Source organism: Solanum stenotomum, chromosome 8, assembly GCF_019186545.1.
Source record: "Solanum stenotomum isolate F172 chromosome 8, ASM1918654v1, whole genome shotgun sequence".
In the NCBI taxonomy this organism is placed as follows: domain Eukaryota; kingdom Viridiplantae; phylum Streptophyta; class Magnoliopsida; order Solanales; family Solanaceae; genus Solanum; species Solanum stenotomum.
The window spans coordinates 907143-933259 of record NC_064289.1 but is presented as its reverse complement, the minus strand read 5'-3'; the positions used below and the strand labels follow the sequence as shown (position 1 = coordinate 933259).

The window sequence follows — 26117 nt, the reverse complement described above, 5'->3', positions numbered from 1 at the left end:
TTTTTATGAATAGTCCTTAGAAATTTATATATTTACTTGCTATGATATTATGATTTTTCAATAGTAACTTCTTATCGATCCAAAGATATGGTATAATCAATTCCATAGACCTTCTATGGAAATTTATATATTTACTTGTTATGATAGTATGATACTACTTTCCTTATTTTAATTTGTTTGTCTTAGTTTGACTAGATTTGAAGTTTAAGAAAGTAAACAAAGATTTTTAAATTTTATAATTTAAATTAAATTAAATATATACAAAATGTGTATTTATGTTATGATCTTAAACATGACATATGTCATATTGAAAATTAAAACTACCGAGTTGTCAAAAAAGGAAAAAAAATTAGATCAACTAAAAAGAAAGTCAAACAAATAAATTCAAAGGTCAACTGGTCAGTTCAAAGGTCAATTATGTAGAATTTTCTATATAAGGAGCTGAATATTATCTTCATTGGTCAATCGAGGTTCATATGGTAACATAATATTATTATGATAATATTGTTCCAAAATTCTGCACTAGCGACGTAAATATTACACTTACAAGTTACAACAGTGAATATTAGTTGAATATTTTTTTTTCTTCTCTTATTGAATCTCTTAATCTACCTGGGCATTTTCTTTTGTTAGTTCAAACTAGTTGAACCAAAATAATAATGAGATAACTAGTATCCACACACAATGGATAACAAAATTATACTGTCATTTTATTCATAAAAATATTTACATATTATCATGTTTAGGGACTGTATTTTTTCTTCTTAGTTCACTCAATCAACAACACAAATTAACTGAAAACAAACTTAGACCCATATACCATTATATGTCTTCTAATTTAAATATGTCTTCTAATTTAAATAATACTGAAAGTCGATTGTACCAAAGATACGAGTATAATTTGTATTCATTACTCCCTCCGTTCCTTTTTATATGTCATCAATTTCTATAAATAATTGAACCATATTACTTGTCATTTCATAAAATCAATGCATAAATTACCATATTCTTCCTATTATACCCTTGATGGAGTAGTTAATTAGTCTTGAAAATATATATTTTGACCAACCTAGAAAAACTAGTAAGTAATTAATATTCATTGGAGTGCTTCATACATTGATTAATTACTCTCTCCATTCACTATTCTATAAAATCTGATTTTGAAAATAAAATCAAAAATTTAAGTCATCCATATACATTTTAATTTTTTGAAATCTAACATACTCATCATTTATTGAAAAGTTGACTTAAAGAAAACGTAATTTCTTCATGCAAATGCAATGTATAAAAAGAAGATAGATTGAGCGCAAAACAAAAAAGCTGACAACCAACCGGAAGTGCTCAATGTAATATATTGTTTTAACCAGGAAACAAAAAAGGTCAACGTATTTAAAGAGAACTGAAAACAGGGAAATCAAGTCGAGAACAACAGTGATACAAAATGATTACATGTAAAGCCCTTCAGGCACTCCCTCTTTCTTCTTGAACATGACCTTGTCCTTGGCCTTCTTGAAATCTGGATGAGTTACCTGTAGACATACAATTATGTTGTTAAATAAACATCTATAGCACCAGCTACCAGGTATACTATCACTCAAAAAGTACCACACTCAAGATAACAGGAATACAAATTTTATGAATAAAATTATACGTAATTAATATACTTTGCCAGCAAAAGAACAGTGCAGCAGCAAACTATAGATGGATATTTGATCTTCCATTTCTTATGATCTTCTACTTTTTCCACACTAGACATTCGACATATGTGTCAAAGAAAATCATTGGCCCAAATTGGGCGAGTTTCAAAAATTAAAATATATTTCCAGTTTTTAATTAACATCCTGAACATGTTTCTGCATTGTCCATCAATATATTCCTGCCAAGTCCTAACCACACGAGTATATTAAGATGGCCAATACACATATTGGAGCACACAAGAAGATAGATAATTATTAAGATCAGAGCCTTTCGTTTCATATACGTAAGTCAAGACCTGCGTGCTTATGTCCAATAAACCTAAAAAAGATGTCATCCAAAGCCCAAAATCCCAAATCAATCAAGCAATGCTTACTCATGGCATTTTTTAGAATAAGACATCTCGAAAATAAAAATCAAAACTTCCCCATTTTCAAGTCTCACCTTCATACGCCGCTCTCTTAAAGCGAGCAATCCAGCTTCGGTACATATTGCCTTGATATCAGCACCCGAAAACTCATCCTTGGTCATAACAAATTCTTCTAAATTTACATCATCAGCCAAAGTCATCCTTGCTGTGTGTATCTGCACACCACATATAAGATGGTTCATGAAACAGGATGTACACCAAACGCATCACACATAGTAATTTCATAATGCAATGCACAAACCTGGAAAATGCGCCTCCTTGTTTTGATATCAGGAAGAGGGAACTCAATTTTCCTGTCTATCCTACCAGGCCGAAGCAGGGCCGGATCCAGACTCTCAATTTTATTTGTGGCAAGAATCACCTTCACATCTCCTCTGGAATCAAAACCATCTAACTGGTTCAGCAGCTCCAACATAGTCCTCTGAATTTCTCGTTCACCACCTGAGTGTGCATCATACCTGAGGGAAGAACCTATTAGTTGACACACACCACAAATTCCAACCTCAAAAACAGATTTCAGATGTTACCTTTTTGTACCAACTGCATCAATTTCATCAATAAAGACAATTGAAGGTGAGAGATCATCAGCAACTCTGAAGAGCTCCCTTACCAATTTAGGCCCATCTCCCAAATACTTCTGAATCAGTTCACTTCCCACAACACGCAGGAAAGTTGCTGAAGTGGAGTTTGCGACTGCCTGAACAAAAAGGTTTAATAAAGCTTTGAGTATAATCTTATTATGGGCTAGAGACGCACTATGTTCTGAAAGTAGATGAAAAGCACTCAATAACTAGTTGATTACAACTGTCTGCACATGTACACACAAGGACAAACAAATAACATGTATGGCATTAGTCGAGATACATTCTACCACAAAATGTATTGGAAACTATTTCAACGATTAGTCAAATATGTAAGTGCCCAAACCACCTGATTAAAATAGGACTTGACTACACATTGCCACCTGACTGATAGCCTCTTAAGAGGTATGACAAGTATTTATAGCTGTAGCACAAAGACTCTGCAAACTGTACTTCAAGAACATTGTTTACTAGCATTATATACTTGTTGATTCCAACTAGGGAAGTCAAAGCATAAATCACCCTATTCTAAGCTCAGCATACACAAAGGGGAATTTCACAAACCTTGGCAAGTAAGGTTTTGCCAGTCCCAGGCTCTCCATACAGAATTACCCCTTTCGGAGGTTTAATACCAATGTCTTCATATAACTCAGGATGAGTCAAAGGAAGCTCAACTGCTTCTTTAATCTCCTGAATCTGGGCATCTAATCCACCAATGTCAGCATATGATTCCAAGGGAGCTTTCTCAACCTTCATGACAGACACCATTGGATCAACATCGTCTTGTAGAAGCCCAACAACAGATAGAACCTGAATTGAGGAAATCATATTGTCAAAGTGACCCACTCTCAGACTTGCACACTTTCACCAATACTTCAAAGGAATAAAAGAAAAAGAATTGCAGACAAATTACTACCAAACAATCAAGATAACAAGTCAAAATAAATGGCCAAAAAGAATATTATGGAAGGCAAAAGTTTGGAAAGGAAATACAAAGGTAAATTAGCCAACTAAAGAAGTTTCCAACTAGTCAAAACCTCTAACCATCAAACTTGGTGAAAACATAGAANGAATATTATGGAAGGCAAAAGTTTGGAAAGGAAATACAAAGGTAAATTAGCCAACAAAAGAAGTTTTCAACTAGTCAAAACCTCTAACCATCAAACTTGGTGAAAAGATAGAAGCTCTCTTGTGTAATCAATGGCAGTAATATCGTCCAAAATCAAACCATGAATCTCAAAAAAATTCAACAGTTGTGCATCAATCAAATTGTGTTTCTGCCTAATGGTTCACAACATCCATTGAAGCAATTTCAAGGCTCTAAGACAAAAGTGTGATCGTGCCTACACAAGTGTAGGTTGATCCAGATTTGCAAATATGAGAACCTGTTTTCCACAAGGGGTGTCAAATCCACCGATTATAGGATAATGTCTTTCGATTAGACAAATCCAATCTCTACCTTGACTTCTTCATTTCTTTTACTCTTTTTTTTTTGGCTATTTTATTGTTTTAATCAGTTTATTTCACTTCATTTCTGAAGAATTCAAATGACCATCACACTAGCACTTTGTAGCTTTCAAAACTTCAGACGAAGAAAATGATAGAAGGTGTCCTTTCATTCCATTTGGATTCTGCTATATTCTAACAGCCATCCATAGTTTCCACTATGTAAAGAACACACAATCCAAAGGAAAGAAAAGAATCTTCAGATATGTCCTTAACATACCATGTAAACCATATTGGTGAGGAATTCCTCAAGGGGATGACAAGACTACTGACTAGGTATGAAGCACTTATTAACCAATGAACAGAATTAGCTGATTAACCACTGAGCTGCCTCAACATAACTGAGGGATTATTGTTACCAACTACAAAGAACAGTTGCAAATGAACAAAATACATAGCACATACTCTTAATCTATCACACACTAAAAAGCTGCTAATTAAAAGATCATTCATTTAGCATTATAAATACTCAGCCACCTAAAATACTACGATTCCAAACATAAATCAAGTGACTTACTTTTTCATACTTGCCACAATCCAAATTGCTACCTAGCCAAAATCTCAACAAGTAAAATCACAATTTGATAAATGGAAACGTAATTCTACCTACATTTTTTAATTCAAATACACACGAATCTCAAAGTTACCGAGGATTAGGTCTAAATTGTAACTATGAGGGAAAACTAAGTCTTGTTGAAACCCTAACAACTAAGAGGCTATCAAATATTTCAAAAAACTACAAACTAACAAAGTTCAATACCTTGTTATGCATCAAAATAGCACATCCTGGTTCGAGTTGATCTTTATCAACAAACGATAAGATCCCAACATAATACTCCGGTCCCACAGACGACGAAACAATAGCATGATTCTCATCAATAAGTTCCTCCAAATTCCCCACACTCATTGGAGATCCACGGAGATCATCAACTTTAGATCGATCCTCTTCAGTCTTCTCTTCCTGAGGTTTCAACCGTTCCTGATTAGCCACAAATTCTTCTTCCATTAACAAATAATCCTTAATTCTCTCAAGCTTTAGCAGACGAAGCTTGCACTTGGTCAGCGGCGTAACGGCTGGTATCCGAGCTGCCGCTTCGGAACCTTTCTGTTTGCGCTGCTTCCGACCAACGCGTGCCGGTGGAGCAGCTGGTTCGAACTTCTTCTCCTTCTTGTCTCCGTCGTTTTTCCGGTCGCCGGGCAATTGCCGGTTAAGTCCGCCGGGCGTTCCCTGACCCATGACTATTAGCTGTGACTGAGAAGAGAGCGGAGGAAAAGGGCCTTGGAAATAGGTTTCGGATTTTTGGGTTATGCTTTTCTTCCTTTCCAAGATATATACCAGATATGCGTGTTAAAAAGTACGATTAATTACATAAAAAATAAAATAAACAACATGATTCAACAAATTAAATTTCACTAACTATATAAATTTGTTTAAATTTATCATTTATAAATATAAAATTAAGTAAAATCATGTAAATCCCAACAAAAATCAAACATTAATGATTTCTTCTTTATGTTATAGTATCGGTGAACAGACTTTAACGGGTACTTGTTGTTGGTGGTAATGAACCCAAGCTAGTCCAAATAAGAAAAAATATATTGTATTTATACTAGTATCATTTATACCTCCATTTCATTACAAAAAATTACTTCTACTCGGGATTAGCTCAAGTTAGATGGAGAAACTATGAGTGACTTAACAAAGTGAAAGTATACATTAACAGACATAGTTAAGGGTGATGTGATGTCGATCATAATCGCAGTAATTGTTAAAATCGCTATGTGAGTGTGTTGAAAATTATTTTATTTTAAGAAAACAAGTTGATTGTATTTCAATTCCAACATCAGTGCTAGATTTAAAATGTCTACATGTTGTGCATTCACTTGTATTACATGAAAAATAAACAAAATTTAAGATGAAATAATCTCATAGGCAGCATCTTGACTTGAAAGCTTCTTTCATTGAAAACTTCAACTACATGAAAATGAATATCTAAAGGAAAAATTAAGCGCAATCAGAAAGTTTAAATATAAAATTTAGGATAAATTACACTTAACACCACCTGTAATATATGATTTAATTGCAGGTACATGGAAATCCTACACAAAATTGTTCACATTACACTTCACAGCTGCTGAACCATTTTAGTGGTGGAGATAAACCCATTCTTTCTCAAAAGAACCAATTAAGACTTATCTTTCCAAGCCAAAAGAGAAGTGGGAACTGAGCTAGGGCGATGAAGAGGAGGAGGTAATGATGCCGGCTTGAATCATACGTTCTCACCTCTGCGAAAAGAACTCTCTTCATTGTCTTCACCAAGAATATTCCCATGCATAAGCTTGTCCATGGCATCAAGAAGTAGTAAGAATGGCTCCATATAATTGTTCCAAGTAGAGCTATGGACAATCCTGCAAAAGCATATCCGGCGTATGACACGATGTCTAGGAGAGGAGCCTCTCCACTACCCAGTGAGAACAATGTCATCTTCAGCAAAGAAACCTCTAAAAACCAACCAATTAGCCCCTTGATGAATAGCCAATTTAGAGCTTCTGGGGTAAACCTGGAAGCAGACCAAAAAGTTTCAGAATCTACATAAACCAAAGGAAGAGGTGGTAATGGAGGAAATTATTCCATACGCCAACAGTATTGCAAGTTACAGAATGTGACAGCATGCAAAAAAGGAAAGAGAAAAGGATTTTTTGGGTGGGGATGGGGGGTAAATAGGTACAGGCATGCCTAGAAGTCGTGGTAATGTTACCAACTGTATCCCACCACTACTACAACATATCACTCCGATGGCCCAACTTATTGTCCTTTTTTTTTTATTTTGGATACTGAACTCCTACTTTACTAAAAGAAGTTCATTAAAAGAAGTTCAAATTCTTTGAAATTAGCCTTGTGTTCACTTTTGAATCCACATTTGTTTCAAATATAATAAAATTTAAATGGAATCTCAACAGACATGCATAGAACATAGCCAACCTAGGACATCTAAATTTCAAAGGAAGAGCCAATAGGAAGAGGTGGTGATTCTCATTTAGAAGACAGTTACATGAAATAAGTACTTATGCTAACAACTTTAGTAAGTTCAGTTTAAGCAACAGCTTTGTCTTCAGTATGAGAATGTGTACATTGTTGGCACTTTAACCAAAAATGAGGTAAGCAACCACTAACCAAATTCCACACGGAAATTTGACAGTACAGAATCAAAGAACTTCTCATTATTGAGCACCAAGAAACCAGAGTTAAGAAAGCTTGAGAAAACACTGTTTACCTTCCCTGGAGACCCAACGATAAACCGGCAAGAACAACGTAAGTACCAAATGCCATGAATGGAATGTACAAATCTGGAGCATTTATATCAAAGATAGGGGGCTTATAGGATAGCCTGCCACCTACCGGCTCTGTGATTCTTGTCCAATGACCCTACAGACAAATGAAAAGGTAAAAATCATAACAATAAAAAAAATTATTGAGATCGTAATGTGACAATGAGAGAGATTTAAGGGTTTCATGAGCTTACTCTGTGTAGGAATGGGAAAAGCACAACTTTCAATTTGTTTCTCACGTACTGGTCATTCACTTGGAAGTAGTACTGAGGATCGGAAAAATACCTACTTATCTGTTCAATCAAAAAGTTGTCAACTAGAATTATATTTCTATCAGAAAAGCTAGACCACTTTATCAAAATATCTTTCAATAATAAACTATCCACAGACAGAACGGAAAAATGTTTTGGACAAAGATGTTAAATCATGTACAGCTTCAGAGCACATTTAGTAAACTCTAACAAAGAGGTAAATGCTACACCATATCAAAGAGGAGGGGAAAGGCAATCTGGCTTAATTTTGTTTGAAGGGGGATTTTTCTGGCTACCTATGGCATAATCATTTGTATATCCACATGGACTTTCCGAAACCATAATTTTTTGATAAGTATGTAACCGTAATTCTATGGCTCACTATGAATCGCTAATTTGAATTTTTCTTTTTTTGTGGAAGGTTTTCAACACAATTGACACATAAGGGCAAGGCTTTTGCTTTTGGAAAACAATATAACTTGCACATCAGATTCAGTACCAGGAACCAAAGATAAACTAAAAGAGGCTAATCTTTTGTGTGGTCACCAAACATTCAATGCCTGCGATGCTAGTGATCCCCTCAAACCTGCTAATGAACCAACTTCCAAGAATTATGATTTGGAGGTTGGTCATTCCCACTCCAATTAAATTAGCTTAGCTAGACTTGAACCATATTGCATCAAAACCACTAATATAATTCCTTTCTAGCTTTCTCCCAAGTCTTGCTCCTACTGAGCATCACACTGTACCACTCCATGCCCCATATCACACCATCTGCTTCCAAGCTCAGCCAACATGAGAGGTCCTAATTCAACTTGAAGTTACTTTCTGCATAACTGCAGCTTAACACACTTAAGGAAATAGGTTAAACTCACAGTAACGAGCAGAATCAGAAGACGTCACCAAAAAATACCTGCTCTAAATCATATTTTTCTTTCTTCTACTTTTGACCTCCCTTTCACTCTCTTATTTGGAGTAGATGGGGCTTGTCATCAGCCATCACATGCTTCCCCAGAATATTCTGTTCATCTGACTCAATCATCCAACAGAATTCTCTACTTTTACCACTAAAACTGAACATTTATCTACCTAAATATTAATAGGTTTTCCGTATCCTCTCTCTAAAATAAAAAAGAAATCCTGTCCATGTTAAAGTTAATCTTTTGAGTTTACTGCACAGTGGAGAGATGACCAAATAAGGGCATGGGGTGCTATCATTGCAGCAAGGAGTAAGGAAAAGTACATTATGAGAACAAATTTGTAAGTTGTAAAAATGAAGAACGTGATAAACAATTGGAGAATGTGAATAACTTCACCTAGCTACAATTGCTACTAAGTGACTTATCACTTATAGCTCACTTTGCTATTATGTATCAATGCCAGTTTGATGATGTCATCAAAGTGAAGACAAAACCGTAAATGCTATTTGAAATTTATTATTTCAAAATAGTAGGAGAATTAACTACCAAGAAAGCAACAATGCAAAAAAAGGATACCATTTCCTTGCTGATTATGTCATAATGCACTTTCACAAACAAATAACTTCAGAAATGATTACGGAAAAAAAGTTCTTTTGGTAAGTGGCACAATGTAGAAATATGACCAGTCGATGAAGCAACTTACATTGCTTTGAACATATTCAGAACTGGAACCAAGGATTTTTTCTCCATAAGCCCCTAGTCCACTTCTGATGAACCCTGAGCTACCACCAGAGAAGGCATTTCCAAAAGGATTTGCCTGTATATTACCAGGCGGTCTTGGCACCCCAGACTGTGCTCCCAGGTTATCATACATTTCTGCAGGAGGATTTTTCTTTAATCAAGACAACTGTTAGTAACTCAACATAAGCATAATTCCTTTTTCTCACTGCTTGATTGAGTCTAGGATTATAAGCCAGTGAGTGCCTAGGTATCCAAAGGCAAAAAGAAATAGGATTGTAAGGCATAAACTAAAACTATCAAAGATAATTATCCAGCTCAATTCAGAAACTTCACTTTTCCCACCCAACATTGTTTAGCCGATTTTATCATTAAATAAATGCTACTCCCAGCACACCACAATAAGTGCATCACCTCAATACAAAGATATTCAGAGAAGGGACAGGCAAAGATTTAGTAGTCCAAAAGGTCTGTAGATCCAGAAAACGACTTCATCACTTTGTTTAAATCAGATCACACTTAGATTTTATCTTTTTATCAAATCTAGTTTCGTTTGAGCCCAGATTCCGATACAAATTTATCTTCTTAAAATTACTTCCATTAATAATTTTTTCTGCAGGATAAGAGCTAATTCATCACTTAATTGAAATTCCATCACCAAAAGTAACAGAATTCCTCAGGTTATACACATACCTTTTGCAACTGTTTTGTTCTTTCAACAACAAAAAATAAAAAGAGATTTTCGGATTAAATAATTCCAGTACATCATGAAAAAAGTTCATGCGGCATAGGTACAACATAGACGGCCTTTTTGCTGGAAACATCCATCAATCAGTAATTCCATTTCACAAATCACTATGACTTACATGCCAAGCAACTACCGATGCAATAGAGAGAGTGAAAACAAGTGATAAATCGAAGATTAAAATCAATAGCTTAGATTACCAGGAAAATGCAAAAAAAGTGCGACGAAATATAGATCTTCTGGTGTTGACTGTTGATGAAGGAAGCAAAAGAACTAAGAACCAATAATGGAGATCTGTAAACGATAAACTCTCAGAATGGAAAAAAAATTAATTGAAAGGAGAAAATATCGAAGACTTACAGATTGAAACTCTGACTGAAGAACAGATGGAAGCGAGTCTGCAGAAGAATTACAAGAGGCCTGAATTTACAGTTAACTCTATTAACTCCAGATTTCAGAGTTCTAAAAATCGGGTCGGGTCGGGTCCTAACTTCATGTCATACGCAAACCCGTTTATTACAACCCGACCCACTAGACTCCTTCTTCTTATTTTTTTCCTCTTTCTTTATTATAATCGAAAAGTTCTAGAAAGTAAGTTGATACGATTTAAAATTCATTAGTAATCTCTACTTAATCAAGTGTTATCTATGATAAGAATTGAACTTACAACATAATTTAATTCATGTACCATGCACTGTCTTCTTATAATTTATTTCTTCTTTCAACCTATAGAGACAACATCCTTTCTAGTATAATTCTCGATATCATATTAAACAAACATTTATAACAACATCAATGAAAGAGAACAAAATATTTTTTGTAGTGCCCAAAGAAGTAATATATATCCGCATTAGATGTTTATGTCAAATTAAGGAATTAAGATACAATACAATTTGCATACACATTTCTTTAATCTTCTTAGAAAGAAGAACTTACGAAAATAGCGCAGCTCATAATGATGATTACTCCTTTCATTTCCATCCAAATTTATGTAATGGCGTTAGACTATACACAAAATTTTAAAAATAAAAGGCTTATAAAACTTGTAATCTAAACGAAAAATGTTATTCCTTTTTGGACGGACTGAAAAGAAAATAGTCTTACACAAGGAATATTTTCTGGTATTCAACTTCAAACTTCGGTGACAACAACTCGTCCCTCCATCAGAGACTTGAATCATAATAGGATTCAAACTCGTGACATACACCTAATCTAATCAAGCACCTCGAAGCAAAAATTAAGGTCAATCTGGAAAAAAATTACAGATGGCGATACTTGTAATAGAACACCTTTTCCCAGATATAATTTGATTTGTTGGGGTAAAAACCTTGGAGCTTAAGTACAACCAGCTCAACTGTTTCTAGGGGAAAATCTGAACATGGAGAGGCAAATCACATCTTTATATGAGATTATTGTTGGACTAGATCTTTTTGAGAGGCTCTAAACCTTCACACAAGCAAGTGCGAGAGAAGGAGAACACAATGGTACTGCTTCCGTCTGCCTTTCTCCACTTAAATACCAAACATGATTGACAACAAGATCAGAAACTCATGAAGCAACTAAGGATCATCATCATAAGGTTCATTTAAAGCTGGTGAAGAAGAGAGTTCCAAAATAGAAAATCCATTGGTTTGAAACTCAGCCAACTCAGATAAATGAACTTGTTGTCCACACATGATATTTCCCCTCAAATCCAAATGCTCCAGTTTACCTAATCAATAGCAAAGAAAAAGGTCAATGAATCCCACAATTAAATGACACAGAAGGCGCAGAAAGCTTTTGACATGCATTTACATATCCATGTCAACTCACATGTCGTTTCTAGTTTCTCAAAAAATTATAGAAACATACAACATACCCAGTGTAATCCCACATGTAGAGTCTGGGGAGTGTGGTGTGTACATAGTCTTACCCCTATCTTGTGAAGCAGAGAGGTTGTCTCCGATAGATCCTCGGCTCAAGTAAAGTATAATAAAATCAAGTATGGAGGAGGGGGGAGTTAATATAAACATGAAGCCACTAGAACGTAATGTTGTGCTAAAACACGAATAGAAAACTGGAAAGTGCAGTAGAGAGCTAAAAAGAAAAAAAAGGATAAGTTAACTAAGCAAAACTAAGTTGAGAGCAGAAGTGATTGGATTTCCACCAACTTGTGTGAAACTAAAACTGAGGCTCTTATACATCTCAATTCCCTCCACAATTTCAGCCAACTAACTAATTGTAACTAATATTTGAACTCAAACTCATAAATTTAAATTTTACCCTTCCTGCCAATTTTTTTAAAGCTAACAATTGAAATTAACATAACAAATATTTGAACTTCTTTTCACACCAAGTCCAGCTTGGCATGCATATTTGTGTATTATAGTGACGACTAAAAAGAACCTCTAAATTGGGAATCTTTTCATATGGGAGAAAGCCCGTGGCATAACGTTGTTTGCCTGAGTCCACTTCGTAAGGAAACAGCAGGTTCAAAACTCCAGGGAGTATGGGCCTGCTCCTCTACCCTCCTCCGAACTTAAAACACCAAATGTTTGTCCACGGCATGATTCAAACTGTGAAACCGCAAACATGTGTGTATCGACGCTTCCTGTGTTGCGTATTAAATAGGAAAAATTATTCTTCTCGAATGTTTCTGTCTATTTTTTTTATTTAAAAGGCTAAAATATTTTCATTAGCAACACTAGCTCCATTATGGAGTAACTTATCTTTTGTTGGGAGAACGATAGATCTTAATGTTTTTTTTTTTTTTAGAAAGATAGAACTTGATAATTTTATATAATAGTAGATTTCATTCTTCAATTTCACATGCTTGATATTTTATGTATTCATTGTCAGGCTCTTGTAGATGGGTTGCATTCATCTCTAGTGCTATTTTCTGATAGAATTTTACATTCACTTAACCAAAAGAATCAGCAAAAGAGAAATGTCACATGCTAAATAGAAGGTTGTGACTTTGTCACAATTTATCGACCCATTATTAGTAACTGACAAAAGGAAGAACTTACGCAACAGAGAGAAACCAAAACGAGAGAAGAAACTGAGCATTAGAATGTTGTACCTTTTGCAGCTTTTACAGCAGAGGAAAGGATTGACAAAGATTCTTTGGGCATAAAGTTGTATTTTGCGTTTACTGTTGACAGATCTGGAGCATAAGAGAAAAGCTTTGACAGAAATCTTGCAGTTTCAATTCCACCTCGATTCTTGCTGCATAAGTTTAATGAACATGTTACTCTCAGTTCAAAATCCATAAGCTAAAGTTCAATGAAAACTCCATTTAACCTTATGTTGATTGAGTGGAGCTTTGTTTCCGTTACTATCTCTTGGCCTGCTCTCATGAAGCCAGAAGAACCTAGTCCAATGTCTTCAATATCAAGAGCTTGAATACCTCCGCATAGAAACTTCCCTAGTGCTGTTCCTATCTCACTACAAAAAAATTGGGAAATGAGAATATTAAAAAACTGTTCCCATGGAAAAGGTTGGAAGCATCAAAATTTTGAAAGAAAGCTTGGAAGTGTCAAATGAGGGTAAGAAAGGGTATATATCGCACAGACAAGCTTCTGCAGTATAAACAATGTCAAACGAGATGTAATTTGGCGAAGATTAAAAGGAGATCTGATGTCTAAAAAGTCAGCAAGAAACTAAATGCAACAGGTTCTCAGATTTTGGTGATCCTATTACAGAGTTAACTTCAGAACAAAGGGAAAACTATCAAAGCACCAAATAATGAAAAAGCCTGATATACAACTCCCAGGACAAAAGGTAAAGATTAGATTTGCAGCAAATTTTCCATGACGGCATTCACCTTATCAGTCCAAGCAGTTTAACATGGGATCAATTTAACCCAGAACAAGGCTTAAAATGTCTCCCAACTTTAGTTGATAAAGTGGAACAGTAAACTCTTACAAACTTAAAGCACAAAGAAAGCATGTGAAGGCCAACTGATAAACTAACTCTCCAGGTCATTTGTGGTTTTCCCTCGGAAATTATCATCTATTTAAGAGAAGAATTACGGAAGTTGAATATAATTTTGTAATTGTATCCATTTTACCAACCTGCCAAGAGAGTTGCCTCCGATCGAGAGAAAATTCAGTGGTTTTCTCAAAGATGAAAGAGCTTCTAGAAGTTCACAAACTCCAAAGCATGTAAGCTCACAACTTTCCAACTTCAATTCGACAAGGGGGAAATATTTATGGGACGTCTCTTTGAAGTAGGGGATTAGACACCTGAAAGAAAAACGCAATTGTGAGACCTTAGCAAGTTGGTCACTGAATACTGATGGCTAAATTCAATAAACCTGATTCCAGAAGTCTCGATAGGATTATCACTGAGATCAAGTTGCTCCAGATTAGGTATGTGGACTAGAGCATATCTGAGACAATCCACATCGTCCATCTGTAGATTGCAGTTCCTGAAGTTGGAGAACCAAGTAAACTTTGTATTGCAGTGAAGATGACAATACAAATACACCTTTCGTGATTCATTAAGTCAGTTGTGATTAAATTTACTGTGGAACTGCTTATGCTAAGGCAGTTCAGTATGAGAAGAGACTTCTCTGAGGCATGAATAGAAAAGTCAAAGCATACCTTAAATTAAGCTCCTTTAATGACTTCAATGAATTATATGTCCCAGATGACTCTGTGCTACTTCTGTTCTTATATTTAAAATGAGAAAGCCATCCCGCGATCTGCAGTGTGAAATTTTCTATAGGTCGATTGATGCTTACATCAGTATAATAGAACAAAAGCAGAGCAAATATTGCTACTCACATTGTTTTCTGAAAGGTCCAGAACGGTAATACTAGATGAAGCATCAACGAGGGTATCAAATACTTTCCTCGCAAAATGGCGAGGAAGATGGTTGTCTGATAAGCATAGTGAAGACAAGGACCTAGCAGAAACACGATGCACAAATGTAAGTCTATGGAATCATTTAGTGGGTTACAGTAGATGGAATGTACCATGTTGCACAGAATGTAAGTCTATGGAATCATTATGAGTATAAAGCATAGAACAGTTAAATAAAGAAGCTGATGGAAGCTGCAGTGAAATCCGCTATACCTCCCTGATGAAAGCAAAGATATCAGTCCAGCTGGCAAGGATTGAAAGTTGTTCTCTAGGAAGCTTGATGTCTTGATTGAGAAATGTTGCATCCCAAGTGCTTGAGGACTGTGCATGCATAGCAAGTCACAAATTGCATCAAGAGAAGAAACGGTAAACTTGCAATGCATGAATTTAATTGACTTTAGGGATCGATAGTTCTGGCTGATGAGTTTGCATAACCCCTCGACCTGTAAGGTTGAAAGCCACAGGAAAAGCAGTGTAATAGTTAATTCTTCAGCATAACAAGTTCTACTCCAGAAGATATAACAGTTCAAAACAAAGAAATGTTTGCAAAATTCATTTTTACTACAGATGCCAAACAGAAAATGCACAAGCACTTGAGAAAACAATTATGTTTCACACATTTAGTTCTGACTTGAATTCCAGAAATAAATGTATGTCAAAGTATATATTAGGATCTAATGCCAATGGCATGTCTTGAATCTTATGTCGAATAGTTTCTTACAGGTTAATCTTTCCTCTTCTTAGTTTTGTTACTTGTAAATTTTGCTTTTTCCTGAAAGCTAAGATGTACAGCACATATACAAAAGAACTAAACTTACATGCTCATCAGACTTAATCCATTGTAATTCCAAACTCTCCAACCTTGCATTTCTAAGTAATTGCTGCAAGAAAGAAATATAAGGGAATAATATAGACAAACTAAAGAAAGCCTTATATGTCATCAAATCAATTAATCTCTTCTCTGCATATTTAATGTAATGCCTGAATATACATTAAATCAGCATTTTCTAACTTACTTTTTACGTTGTTCTTTTTCTATTTGACGACAAAATTAGAAATTGAAATTTCACACAAATATTATCAATTAGAAGCTTTTTTTTATCTGCGTCAAGTAGTTAAACATCTATATATGATTTCAATTTAAAATGCCCTGCTTGATCTTAGAAAGTCAAATTGGACTTTCAATTGGAAATAGAGAACATATAGTGCACAGTATGTGCAAAACTACAACTTACACAAGTTTCTTCCACACACAGAACATTTGGCAATCTCAGGTGCCTGCAATCAAACAAATGTAATTAAAAAATGAGCTATGTTTGAGAACATCAAGAAAGGTCGTTGAAACACAATATGTAGCTGCACAAATCATTTGCAATAATGAAGGGTCTACATGCACTTGAAGGCTCAAAATTTGTGCTTTTAATGTTCAAAACAACCACTTATTCTGCACACACCATGTTTCAAGGAGGAAAAAAAAGGAAAAGAAAGTAGAAAACTGCAGAGGAGAGAACACCAGTTTCAACCTTCAATGATACTTCACAAATGCAGTGTTCAAGACGATGACTCGTAATAATAGGAACATTTATTTGCATATGGTATTTAAAAATATTTCTGTCATGAGGCTCATTGCCCTCCGAACAGATAACACCTGCAGATTTAAATTTTTTTGTAAAAATACACCTGGCATACGATCCAAATTGTTGGCAGTGATAAGCGAACTTGGAATAGTCACAGGTGAATCTACTGATGTGTCCCCTATGATCAATATAGTTTAGGATTGATTCTGCACAAACAAAAGAAGCTTGTATCAACTAAATCTTATATGGCTAGTTTAGGGCCTTTTTGTGGAACTTACTTGAGTTACAATTTTTCCAGAACAGGGAAAGACTTCTGCATACAAATACTACTTGTGATACAAAAATATAGACAAAACAAAGGCATCTGAAAAGATTCACCTTCTTCAAAATCCTCTTTAAACCCTTTGTCCAAAATATAGCTTTCACGTAGTGTGTGTATAAAATATTCCTTAATCCTTACCCAAATAGACAAGAGGAAAGGGAAGAAAGAAAAGTTAACCCCACCAGAGGATTTGAATGTTTAATAGAAAATTTTGATTTTAACCCAAGACAGCATCTAAAAGAGGATGCATGAAGAAGGATCTGGGCATGGATGCCGAAAATTGATTGCCAGAAAGTAGTGTAATGGGTGATAAGAGACATCAATCAACATGAATCTCTTACCTGGAACTTCCATTTCACTAATCCGACCATGAAAAGATGGGAATAAAGCAAACTCTGCTGTTGTATCCAGGCAACTGTACCTCAAAAAATGTAGAATTTTAAAATGACAGGTGAACTGAAGCCATATAAAATAGTGGTAACCACCGATAAGCAGATCATTTGATGTTCATACTTCTGCAAATGTGCTTCCCAATACATCTGTTGCCAGTCATTTGCTGATTCACATTCTACTTCTTTTTCGTTTGCTGATCTGGCAGATGACTTACTCTTGAAATTCTTACTCCTCCAACCAAAAGCAGGCCACCGAGCTTCATACAGATTTTTCCACTCTTCCTCAAAATTCAGATATCTGCAGAAACATATTCCAAAATGAAATCATTTGCAGATCATGTATATCCAGGTAACCACTCCTCTACAAATATTACACAAGATGTAACATACTCTTTCTTTATGACCAGGAAGCTGAAGAAAACTCACTCAATTTCCTATATTTTCTACAGATGCAGACCTTTTACGCTTTCTCTGATTATCAACACCGTCAGTCAAAAGCTCATAATCATCCAAGATATCAGATTTCCTGCAACACAAGATTTTCTGGTTAAAGTTCAGGCACTATAATGCACCCCTCCCACTACATAAAGGTTCATGTGAAAAAAACGTAAATAATATCAACCACCTATATCAATCATACATATGATCTACCTAAATGTTGATCAATTCACGGTTAACTAGCTTCATCACACTTAATTCCAAACCACTTCCTCAAACGGTCAGATGCACCAAAAGTTTCAAACTATACGCCTTTTATTCATTGCCTTTTGGTTTAGAAGTAATTACAAAAGAACTTTCAGTAGATTAAAAGAGAGAATAGATTTTTGAGAACAGAAGTGGTTTGGAACAGAAGTATTCTCTGAAAATAACAACATACCCAGTGTAATCCCATGGGTAGGGCTTGGGGAGGGTAGAGTATGTGCAGACCTTACCCAACCTTGGGAGGTAGAGAGGTTTACGAAGACCCTCAACTCAATAAAAAGCATATCAAAGTGGAGATAAGTAATTATATTCATGCTTTTGAACGTACAACGTGGATAACTAAGTCACGGCTATTTTAAATAAAGCTCTACAATGTGGTCAAATCCCAAACTAGTCAGTCAGCAGTATGAATACTCAATATCCATTCAGCTCCATTGGAGCCAGTTCCAATCCAAAACTCAATTATTTCTCATTAAAAACACACAGGGGTTCTCCGAATATAGGGATTCTCAAAGTTCCTATAGTTAAATCAAGTGGGTCAAAAACTGTGATGCCTCATGTTCAAATCTCAACAGAAGCAAAAAACACAATGTGGTATCTTCTCATCTATCCAAGCCTTGGTGGAAAGATATTTACCGGTCCCTGTACCTCGTGGAATTAGTCCAGATGCAATGCAAAGCTGGCACGGACACCGCGGTTATTAGAAAATAAATATAGGGATTCTCTACTAAACTCTGGCTATGTGAATTTGGCTTCCAGTGTAACTCAGACTGTTGTTTCAGTGATAAAGAATGAGGGTCGAGTTAATTTGACCACCACCAACCACCACCCACAGCAAAAAAAAAAAAGATTTTAGGATAAAAAAATGTTTGGTAAAAACACATATAATCTATAGCATAGTTGATCTAACAACCTATCTTGCAATCCAATACTCAAAAGGGTTCTCCAAATATAGGGATTCTCAAAATTCCTATAGTTTAATGAAATGCGTTGAAAACTATGATGTCTCGGGTTCAAATCTCACGTAAGAGGCAAGAAACACTAAGTGAATTCTTTCCATCTATCCAAGCCTTGGTGGATATTACCGGTACCCCTGCTGGCGAGAGGCAGCAGGTACCTGATAGAATTAGTCGACATGTACACAAGCTGGCACAGACACCGCAGTTATAAAAAACATTTACTAAATAAACATATATAATCTATAATAGAGTGTTGACATAAAAACCCTTGTTGTAATTTCTGCAATGCCAATGGAGGTAACTGCGACAGCAACTGATCGAACAACTCCGTAGGAAGGTGATACAATACTGATGAAAGATTAAGATCATCAACTGAAAACAAAAACAAAAAATGCTAAGCATAACACCAAAAATTATGATTCCCATAAACAACAAAAACAGTTACCTTGAATGAGTTCATCTCTAATTGAGTAAATGCATAAGTTAACTAATGATGGAACTTCAATTTCCCCCATGTTTTCCCAACCCTAAGATAAATACTACTCCATAAAGCTGCGAATTTTTACAAATGGGGTTGCAAAAATTCATGTACAAAATGCGAAAAAAATGAAACAAATAATTAAAGATAAATTATACTAGCAAGAATTTAACAGCAAAATGGAAAAAGGGTTATGATTAACAAGGAGGAAAACAAGTTTTTTTTTTCAACAGAGATGACTTGGGGCGTCTTCTCTTCTAGGTTTGCTTGACACTTCACTGTCTAAATATTCACTTGTTAAACATGAGTTTTTAGCTAAAATTATTCCTTATTTAAACTCATAGGTTTATTATTTTAATATGTATTGTTGAATATGTTAATTCATTAAAATTCTAAAATAGAGCATCTTTAGTTCAACTAATTGAATAAATTAAAATTTTAGTGATAATAATTATTTAGAAAACATAATAAAATCAATTTTTAAAAATTAAGTTACTTTCAAATCGATCAAAAACTCAATCGACTCATTGATTTGTTATCAAATAATTTAAAGAATAAAATTGATTGAACTCAATGTTTAGTTGACTGAGCTCGATCGATTTATTTTTAAAAATTTGACTAAAAAATCGATCGAACCTGATTGGTTCTCATAAAAAGGAATTGCATAGTATTTAAATGACTGAGCTTGGATGGTTTTTATCTTTTCAAATATTTGGCGGGGGGTCGAACTTGATCAGTTTGATTGACTTTTCAATTGGTCCAAAAGTCAATTAAAAAAATTGATTTATTTTTTCGTGTTTTCAATAATCACCATTAGTTTTTAAGTTCATTCTGCTCATTAGATCTAAAGTGTTCCACTTTAACAAACGACTGAAAATGTCCAAAATTACTATATTTAAAGAATCAAAATAGACTTACTTTCAAAACAAAAATAGACACACTCTACCAAAAACTCTCTAAAACATCAACTCCTCCTACTTTAAAATTTTTAACTTATTAATCTCATATTGTTAAAATAATGTGATTTAATATCGTGTAAAAGTCAAGAAAATTCTACTAGTAAAAAGCTATTTACACAGTAATTAAAGAAATAACTCTTATTTTCTGCTTCATTGTTAATTGTTTTTAAAATGTGATTACTTCAAATTTTGATCATACCACAAGCAAACATAGATAAAAAGTAATTTGGTGCAATTGAAAAAGGAAATCATGTAAGAGTCCCAGAGAGATTTGTAGAAGTGATTAAAAAAGATTGTCAATAAACTATGCATTGGTTCACTTCAAAGTATTGTTGATGTTGCAATGAAATTGTTCTTATTTTTACTTTTTGTTTATTTCTACGAGTATGTGAGATGTTATTATTTTTAATATAAGCTGATTCAGATAACAAATTGCTTCTTTCAAATGTGCTTTTTAAGTTTGTGAATAAAAGAAAAATATATAGAAAAGAAATTTAACTTGTATACATTAACAACTAAATAATTATATATTAGAGAAAAACAATATTTCATTTCCCGTTTCATTCATCATATATATAAATATCTAGAAAAATTACAATAATAAATATAATAAAGTTGCACTGACTTAGGTAGCAACTTTAAAACAACTCATCATATATATATAACAAAATTACAATAATACATATAATAAAGCTGCATTGACTTAGCTAGCAACTTTAGAACATAAAATTTCAAGAAGATACATATTATATAATTGGATTTAGAGAGAGTCAATAGCCATAATGGTGCTCAAGTTCATTGGTGTCATGTACTTATCAGAGCCAGTAAAAAGTGTTTGAACAATAATTTTATTGGCACGTTCAGAAGGATGGAAAGGATCCCAAAATGCATATAAATCTCTGTTGGGGCATAGATTTGAAGAAGCTGTGCAAATGCCTATTCCATTATACGGTCCTTGTCCACAACATGCTATTTTTGACGTCACAAAACCTGTTCATTTATTTGAAGATAAAAAAATTTAATTAATTCCTATTTATCAATATTATTAAACAATATAGTCGTAAGTTACTTTTTAAAACCATTAGGTTATATAAAAATAATTTCAGGTAATTGTCTATAACAGGAGTTAATTAACTTCTTCTTATTGATATCGTAAAAAAAAGACTATTAGATCACTAAAACATAACTTTATGTAATCGTCTATAACAGGTGAGACTAGTAACTTAAAAAATAAAACTAGAAATTTACTAACACATATTAAAATATATTGATAATATAAAATTGTTTTACACGATCATGTCTATATGTTAATCAGAATTAAAACTATATATGTATGGTAAGAAAATTACATTATATAAATGAAATTTAACACGTTATAGTGCGTTTTTTTAATTTATTTTCTGAATTATCATATTATCATGTTTGTTATAACATCTACAAACTATTATTACAATCAAAATTATGGATGTAATGATAACAACTCCTCCATCCTTAAACTATAAAAATCGAATTCACACCTCATAAAAACGAGTCACTTTTAATAGACAATATTTAACCCTACTTGTCGGAGTAAATTCAAATTAATCGAAGCTCAAATCAAATATTGAATACGAATTTTTTTAAAAAAAAAGTGATACCAAAAGCTTGTGGATTTGTGATGAAGTTAGTCTGCATCTCCATAGCATTTGCAGCAACAAAGATATCAGAGCCAAGTTCTTGATTGAGTCCTTGAATCATTTGGACAAGGAGAGGGTTGAAAATTGCTGAGGCTCTTTGAGGCTCCTCAGCACATTCTCCATTGACACTCCTTGAGGCTAAACTAGATGGGACACAACCTAATGGACCTGATCCTGTCACTAAAACTCTTCTAGCTCCTAAGTCATATAGCCTCTGCAAACAATTTGAATGTTTTGTTGTTGTTACTTCACAATTACAAGTTTAGAGAAAAAAATATATTCAAAGATTATACTTAAAAGATTGATATTGTAGATAGATAAAGGTGGTAAATAGGTGGACTAGATCATACATCCTGGCTCAAAGCAGGTCATGATCTAGTCCGTTCAAAGTTTTAAACTTGTGTTAGCACTTTTTATTCGTTTTTGACCTAATAATTTGATGAGTCATTTCAAATGAAAGCAAAAATGATTCAAAATTTTAAAATAGGTGTGTATTGCGTGGATTATTAAAAAACAATTTGATTTTGCCACAAAACAGACATAGGCAAAAGTGAAAAACTTTATTTTGAGTCTCACACAACTAACATAAACTTTAGTTGTTCAAGGCTTCTTTTTATCTTATAAGTTGACGGATTCAAATATACTATACAAGTTAATAAGAACTATTGATTATGTGTCATTCTCTTTGTTACTGACTAAAAAAATGAAAATGAGCAAGTCTATTAATCAATTACCATTAAGATCTTTCGATACTCGGAGATGATATAAACAGAGAAATCTTGAAGATTGTACTGAAGTCGTCTTAGAGAAACTGGTGTGAAAAAATAGTTGTTGACATAGTCATTGCCTCCCAAAGTAATAAGAACAAGTGCTCCATTTACTAGCCGCTCTGTTTGTTCTTCTCCTATAAGAGCACTCACTCGTGATTGATATTGTTCAAAGTTTTGTAATTGCATCGATATTCTTATTATGTTTGCCTACAACAACAAAAAAAGTTAATTAAATAAAAGCAAAATATTTATCAGCAATTAACTCAAAATACCACCAACAGATGGAGCTGCTCCTTCTTTGATCAGATGGAGACCTAGTACGAAAAAATCCTTGATAGAAAGTGTTTTCCCTCGAATGGGGCTCTATGCAGCATGAAATAATATAAATAGAATAATTGGACTTACAAATTGAATTCCAGTATCGTTAAGAATTCCAATTCCAGCAGAAGCAAAATTTGCTCCAACGAGCAATTTATCTCCAGTAAGCTCAGGGTCCAAATAAGGCAATGTAGCCTCCGCACCAAGCTCTTGGCCTGTTCATATATATTCTCATTAACAAGAAATTAAATAAAACTCACTTTTGGAACATTTACACAAGTGGACGTTTTTAGGCTACTATTTAAATCACATCCCTCTTAGTGAAGTGGGCTAAATTTTGCATTGAGAAGTAGTTGGACTCTTTAAATTAGGTCCCCATTTGCACAATTGGCCTTTCTTGTCCACTATTTAATTTAAAGTCTCTTTTAGTTAGTCTAGACTTCTAGTAGTAGGTCCATAGCCAATGTGACCAAGTTTCTAAGAGGTGAATAAGTGCTACTTTTAGAGATATTTGAAGCGTTTGGCCAAACTTTTTAGGGTGGGTGGAATAAGTATTCTATTATTAGCAAAAACTACTTATTTTTTTTATTGATAAAAGTCTTTTCAAATTGATTAGCCAAAAACAAATTGTTACTTGCCAAAAATATTATTTTAAAAAAATAAAATCAAACAAAAACTCTTTTCAAAATAAACAGATTTTTAAAGTTTTCCCAAATAGAGTATAAATTTGTTTGCAATAAGAATCAATTCATCCAACTACTTTTAAAGACAAATTTAACTATGCGAGTCAAAGTTGACATAATTTAAAAGGTGGACCCATAAAAGATAGACGGTGCAAATGATCCTATTTTTATTTTGCATCTACCCTTACAAATCGAGATAAAAGTAACAGATTCAAATGAATTCAATAATGAACTAACATTAGATCCGCGTCTCGTATACAAAAAGAGAGATATACATATATGGAAAAAGAGTTGGGAATCTTACTTATAAGATCAGGTATATTGAAGCCATTAGAAAAACGGCCAGTAGGACGATGAGTTGGATAATCAATTCCATAAGGTGGAGAATCTGCCCTTGCTGAAGTTAGTAAATAATTATTGTTGCCATTGTCAACAAGAGAGTCACCAAACACAAAGAAAGCACGAGGTGCACCCTCAGTACAACTAACAAATGTTCCAATAAATAACACCAGTAGGAAAATAGTAGCAAAAAATGGGCTAGGCATCTTAGACTAATAGTAATATTATCGTAGCTTCTTATTAGCTAGCTGGAAAGAGTACTAATAATCTGTTTTGATTTAGTATAAAGTAATGAGGCATTTATTTATATAGGAAATTAAAGGGGATGACTATGGATTATTTGTTCTTGGTTAGTTGGAATGTACATTAAATAGGCGGCTTTCAAAAAGCATGAAAGTGAGTAAAAATGGGGGCCAACTTAGCAACAAAACTAGATTTTTGTAACAATTAGTTTGCCCTTCATTATACGTGCTTCAAGCTAAGCCCTTCATCAATGCATCGCCTACAAACATTGGCTAGGGAGGCGAATTTAGATCGGGTTCAATGAGTTGGTCAACTAAACTCACAACATTGCTTCTGACTAGACCCTTAAAGTACTTGTGCAAATAGCACTTCAGTGACGGGATTAAGAATTTATATATATATATATAAAGGGGGTTTAAAAGGTGCACACCTAGATTTTGAGTCTATGAGTGTTTGAAGTACTCCTTTTGTCACTTAAACAAGAATTTCCCTTAACATTTACGTACAACAACAAAAAAAAAACACTACTAATCTTATCTTGCATGCATTATAGAGCACAAAGTTAATTATCAATTATGAGGAAGAAATAAACCATAAGGATTAATTATTATACACAGTCTTATCATGTATTTCTGCAAAAAGTCATTTCCGCATCGACATAACACAACTATAGAGCACAGAGTTAATTACCAAAATTCTAGCTAAGTGGTAGACAGCTGCTGACAGGTGATGAGATCCAGTACAGATTGAAAAAGAGGCCATTTCATTCATTCAGTGTAGAGAAGCAGGGGCCAGGGGACACTTGAGAACACAGTTGATTGCAACTGTTAAAAATCTGGCCTATTCTTCCTGTCGCTTTTTAGCAGTTGAGGCTCATGTGCCCACACTCAATTCACAATTATATGTGACCAATGAAACAACCTTTTTGCAGGAGTGCAGAGTAAGATTGCGTAAAATAGATTTTTGTGGTCTAATTTTTTGTTGCTATTTAGTATAACGGGAGTTTAGTGCACCGAACTGTAAAGGTGTAATTTAGTGATCAATGAAATGAGATGAATGATGACATATCTAAGTTTACATTTCAGCCTAAATAAAAATTAAATGATTTCTTTTCATTTTCATTTGTCTTAAACTTAATTAACAATTTGTACAAAATATTGAGTTGTAAGGCTATAGTACATGTTTTTACAAAACTACACAAACAAACGCTTGCAATGTTTTTGCAAATTTTGGAACAAATATTGAGCTGATTTCTCACTTTCTTAATTTGTTCTTTTTGGCAAAATTAGCCAATTATAAGCTTCGGCAAATGAGCTAATTAAGAGTACTTGTCCGACATGACACAAATCCCTTAATTTGGGGACAAGCAAATTTCATTGGCTCTTTTTGGGAAATGATACCCTAGAGGTGACACTAATCTACTTAATTGCCAATCATTACTTAGAAATGAGTCCTAGCTGAGAATATAGCTAGCTGCCTCCTAATTTGTAGTCCACTAGTCCTTAATAATTATGACGAGGTGGTAAGTAACTCTTCATTTTTAATGAGTGATTTAGAGTTTAAATGTAATTTTTAGTAGAAAATGATTATCTTTAAAAGTGAAATCTTTAATGTATATTTGAATTAATCAGGTTTCAAATACAACAAAGTAAAAGA

At 34.0% G+C, this 26117-nt stretch overlaps 4 protein-coding genes across 10 annotated transcripts; all 4 read right to left on the bottom strand.

Moving 5' to 3' along the window:
- Positions 1-1321: 1321 nt before the first annotated feature.
- LOC125874302 (26S proteasome regulatory subunit 4 homolog A) lies at positions 1322-5534 on the bottom strand. The gene is made up of 6 exons (XM_049555164.1): positions 4973-5534; positions 3271-3516; positions 2653-2822; positions 2367-2583; positions 2140-2280; positions 1322-1529 (listed from the first exon to the last, which is right to left on the bottom strand). Exons 1-6 carry the CDS (start codon positions 5447-5449, stop codon positions 1446-1448), a joined length of 1335 nt encoding a protein of 444 aa, XP_049411121.1. The 5' UTR covers positions 5450-5534; the 3' UTR covers positions 1322-1445.
- A 746-nt stretch (positions 5535-6280) lies between these two features.
- LOC125874314 (uncharacterized) lies at positions 6281-10681 on the bottom strand. Of its 6 annotated transcripts, none has more exons than XM_049555179.1 (6): positions 10557-10629; positions 10397-10469; positions 9417-9605; positions 7737-7835; positions 7488-7639; positions 6281-6773 (listed from the first exon to the last, which is right to left on the bottom strand). In XM_049555179.1, exons 3-6 carry the CDS (start codon positions 9585-9587, stop codon positions 6386-6388), a joined length of 810 nt encoding a protein of 269 aa, XP_049411136.1. In that variant the 5' UTR covers positions 9588-9605; positions 10397-10469; positions 10557-10629; the 3' UTR covers positions 6281-6385. The 6 variants fall into 6 exon arrangements, with proteins under 6 accessions (XP_049411136.1, XP_049411138.1, XP_049411141.1 ...); XM_049555181.1 differs by having other exon boundaries at positions 9417-9589; positions 10557-10627; XM_049555184.1 differs by having other exon boundaries at positions 9417-9589; positions 10397-10445; positions 10557-10620.
- A 623-nt stretch (positions 10682-11304) lies between these two features.
- LOC125874294 (uncharacterized) lies at positions 11305-19750 on the bottom strand. Of its 2 annotated transcripts, XR_007447254.1 has the most exons (17): positions 19441-19750; positions 19262-19367; positions 17792-17860; positions 17456-17632; positions 17284-17357; positions 16724-16826; positions 16279-16321; positions 15862-15924; positions 15257-15486; positions 14966-15086; positions 14783-14883; positions 14494-14607; positions 14252-14422; positions 13479-13622; positions 13258-13403; positions 12582-12786; positions 11802-11907 (listed from the first exon to the last, which is right to left on the bottom strand). XR_007447254.1 is itself a non-coding variant. In XM_049555155.1 (16 exons), exons 1-16 carry the CDS (start codon positions 19508-19510, stop codon positions 11756-11758), a joined length of 1884 nt encoding a protein of 627 aa, XP_049411112.1. In that variant the 5' UTR covers positions 19511-19750; the 3' UTR covers positions 11305-11755. The 2 variants fall into 2 exon arrangements, 1 of the variants encoding a protein (XP_049411112.1); XM_049555155.1 differs by lacking the exon at positions 12582-12786 and having other exon boundaries at positions 11305-11907.
- A 1427-nt stretch (positions 19751-21177) lies between these two features.
- Positions 21178-24475, bottom strand: LOC125874308 (GDSL esterase/lipase At4g28780-like). Its single transcript, XM_049555169.1, has 5 exons — positions 24184-24475; positions 23284-23411; positions 22843-23085; positions 22070-22322; positions 21178-21422 (listed from the first exon to the last, which is right to left on the bottom strand). Exons 1-5 carry the CDS (start codon positions 24422-24424, stop codon positions 21193-21195), a joined length of 1095 nt encoding a protein of 364 aa, XP_049411126.1. The 5' UTR covers positions 24425-24475; the 3' UTR covers positions 21178-21192.
- Positions 24476-26117: the final 1642 nt, after the last annotated feature.

Coding starts and splice junctions, on each gene's coding strand:
- LOC125874302 (XM_049555164.1), bottom strand. CDS start 5,449: ATGGGTCAGGGAACGCCCGGCGGACTTAACCGGCAATTGCCCGGCGAC. Junction 2,823..3,270: donor GCAAAACCTTACTTGCCAAG/GTTTGTGAAATT, acceptor CTTTTTGTTCAG/GCAGTCGCAAACTCCACTTC. Junction 2,584..2,652: donor GATGCAGTTGGTACAAAAAG/GTAACATCTGAA, acceptor TTCTTCCCTCAG/GTATGATGCACACTCAGGTG.
- LOC125874314 (XM_049555183.1), bottom strand. CDS start 9,587: ATGTATGATAACCTGGGAGCACAGTCTGGGGTGCCAAGACCGCCTGGT. Junction 7,836..9,416: donor CTGAATATGTTCAAAGCAAT/GTAAGTTGCTTC, acceptor TTGATTGAACAG/ATAAGTAGGTATTTTTCCGA. Junction 6,774..7,487: donor TCGTTGGGTCTCCAGGGAAG/GTAAACAGTGTT, acceptor GTCTGCTTCCAG/GTTTACCCCAGAAGCTCTAA.
- LOC125874294 (XM_049555155.1), bottom strand. CDS start 19,510: ATGGGGGAAATTGAAGTTCCATCATTAGTTAACTTATGCATTTACTCA. Junction 17,633..17,791: donor AATCAGAGAAAGCGTAAAAG/GTCTGCATCTGT, acceptor ATGTTTCTGCAG/ATATCTGAATTTTGAGGAAG. Junction 13,404..13,478: donor CTCCACTCAATCAACATAAG/GTTAAATGGAGT, acceptor AAACTTATGCAG/CAAGAATCGAGGTGGAATTG.
- LOC125874308 (XM_049555169.1), bottom strand. CDS start 24,424: ATGCCTAGCCCATTTTTTGCTACTATTTTCCTACTGGTGTTATTTATT. Junction 23,412..24,183: donor CAATATACCTGATCTTATAA/GTAAGATTCCCA, acceptor ATATATGAACAG/GCCAAGAGCTTGGTGCGGAG. Junction 21,423..22,069: donor CACAAATCCACAAGCTTTTG/GTATCACTTTTT, acceptor ATAAATGAACAG/GTTTTGTGACGTCAAAAATA.